This window comes from Emiliania huxleyi, assembly GCF_000372725.1.
Source record: "Emiliania huxleyi CCMP1516 unplaced genomic scaffold EMIHUscaffold_68, whole genome shotgun sequence".
In the NCBI taxonomy this organism is placed as follows: Eukaryota; Haptophyta; order Isochrysidales; family Noelaerhabdaceae; genus Emiliania; species Emiliania huxleyi.
Genome location: NW_005196900.1, coordinates 561,702 through 563,700, shown reverse-complemented (window position 1 = coordinate 563,700; position 1,999 = coordinate 561,702). Strand labels below are relative to the sequence as shown.

General features: G+C 67.8%; 2 protein-coding genes across 2 annotated transcripts; one reads left to right on the top strand and one right to left on the bottom strand.

The window, feature by feature from the left end:
• Positions 1 to 567: 567 nt before the first annotated feature.
• EMIHUDRAFT_216263 (hypothetical protein) lies at positions 568 to 1,098 on the bottom strand (the record flags this gene model as incomplete). The annotated part of the gene is made up of 3 exons (XM_005762453.1): positions 568 to 582; positions 653 to 1,012; positions 1,072 to 1,098. The coding sequence occupies 3 exons, from the start codon at positions 1,096 to 1,098 to the stop codon at positions 568 to 570; spliced, it is 402 nt and encodes a 133-aa protein (XP_005762510.1).
• Positions 1,099 to 1,264: 166 nt separating this feature from the next.
• On the top strand, positions 1,265 to 1,965 carry EMIHUDRAFT_216262 (hypothetical protein; the record flags this gene model as incomplete). Its single annotated transcript, XM_005762452.1, has 3 exons — positions 1,265 to 1,545; positions 1,788 to 1,856; positions 1,947 to 1,965. The coding sequence occupies 3 exons, from the start codon at positions 1,265 to 1,267 to the stop codon at positions 1,963 to 1,965; spliced, it is 369 nt and encodes a 122-aa protein (XP_005762509.1).
• Between the last annotated feature and the right edge of the window lie 34 nt (positions 1,966 to 1,999).

Here is a 1,999-nt window from a genome sequence, read left to right as displayed (position 1 = left end):
AAGCCCACGACGGGGAGCAGGAGGTCACAAACGGCGCGCGCGCGCGCGCGGCGGGGGAGAGGGGGGCTCAGATAGTCGGAGGCCGCAGTCGTAGCAACTCATAGACGTATTACACACACAAAGACTCATAGCAACTCGTAGACGTATTACACTCACAGAGACCGAAACCCGCCCAGGTCACCCGTTCCCGCCCACGAACCACCTCAGACAACCACACCACCGGTCTCCCTCTGACTGCGCGCCGGTCGCTTCCTCGGCCTGGGGAGTCGCCTTCCGCTCTCCCTCCCCCCTCCCCTCGATGGGCCGCCCTCCTCCACCCGCCCTCCCCGATCCCCCATTTCCCCAAACACGCCCCCCTCCTCCCCACCCTCCACCCCCACCTCCTCCTCCTCAACCAAATCCCTCCCCCTCTTCCTCCCCCTCTCCCCACCGCCCCCCTCCCCCTCCCCGCCCACGCCCCCGCCCTCTCCGCCATCCCCCACCCCGTCCCGCGCTCCGAGCCCGGGCGCCTCCTCTCCGCACCCCGCACACAGCACCCCCCCATTCGCGGAGAGCACCCCGTCCTCTTCATGTAGTCCCGGGCTGTCCCGTCCATAGGCGTGCCGGAGGTAGAAGAGGTCGACAGCACCCCCATGCGGGCCGCCGTCTCCACCGAGTCGGCCCTGGGCCCCCGAGGACCTCTCGGCTTGCCCTTGTCGGAGCGCGGCTTCTTCTTGCTGGTGGCCTCGAGCTGCGCCGCTTCGGCCAGGATCCCCTTCCTCAGCAGATCGCCGTGACAGGACTCAATCCTACCCGCGCATAGGAGCACAAGATCCGTGCCGTCTCGAACCTTCTGTGCCAGTTCGCGAAGCGCCGCCGACCGTGTCCTCCAGAGTCGATCGGCCTTGTCGTCCAGGAACGCGAGCTTGACCGGGAGGCGCGCCTGCCGCAGCGCACGCTCGCACTGCGCCGGCGAGCCCGCCTCGGAGCCGACGATGCGGTGGAAGGCCGAGGCGATGAGCCGATCGTGCCCCTGCGCCGCCTCACTCAATCAATGGTCATGGACGGCGGCATGGTGCGCAGGAAGTAGACGAGGGTGGTGTTGGAGCAGTAGCGCATGAGACAGTGCTGCGCCTGCTGCGCGATGTCGAGGCTGGGCGCGTCGCGCAGCTGGATGATGCCGTCGAGCGGCTCGAGGGCGATGCGCAACAGTCAGAAAAAAAAAGCGTTTTGCCGCGCAGTCCACTCTAACCTCCACCGTCGCACTCAACCTCTACACTGCTCGATGCCGCCGCGCAAGAAGGCCGGCGCCTCGTCGCAGTTTGATGCCTCGGAGGTCATGCAGCCCGTCCAGGCTCTGCGAGGCCGCATGGATGCCGCCGGCTCGTCTCGCAAGCGCACGCTCGAGGAGGTCGGCGTGTCGGGCGTGTCGAAAGAGGTGCAGCACATGGGTGCGGAGGACGTCTCGGCGGAGATCGAGGCACTCTGCATGCGCGCGGTCGCCTCCATCATGCGCGGCGACGGCTTCTCCTACATGATGCCCTCTCGCGTCGCATCCAACCAGATGTACGCCCACACGCCTCCTCTCTCCCGCACGCCACCCCAAGAGGATTCGCCCGCCGGTCGCCTCTCCCTTCGCTCCGCCTGCACCGCCGCGCCACCGCCTGACCACCGACATACGTCCACCGACACACGTCCTCTGATCCGCTCACGCTGACGCTGACTCGCCCACGCCCCGTCCAAAGCACAGCCGCCCGCCCGCGCGGCTGACACTTGTCCGGTGTCTCGCGGGGCTGGCTCGCCCGCAGGTACGTCAAGGAGCTCGACCGGGTGGTCCTCAAGGAGAAGATGCTCGAGCGCGTCTTCTCCAACGCCTCGTCTGCGCGCAAGACGGCGACACCTGCCGCCGGAGGCTGGGTCTGGGGTGTGAAGCGGCGCGCCTCTTCACGGCGTCCTGGCGTGAACAGGCGATCACCACCCGGCTGATGCAGATTGTGCTCGAGCTCTGCTCGAAGGGCAT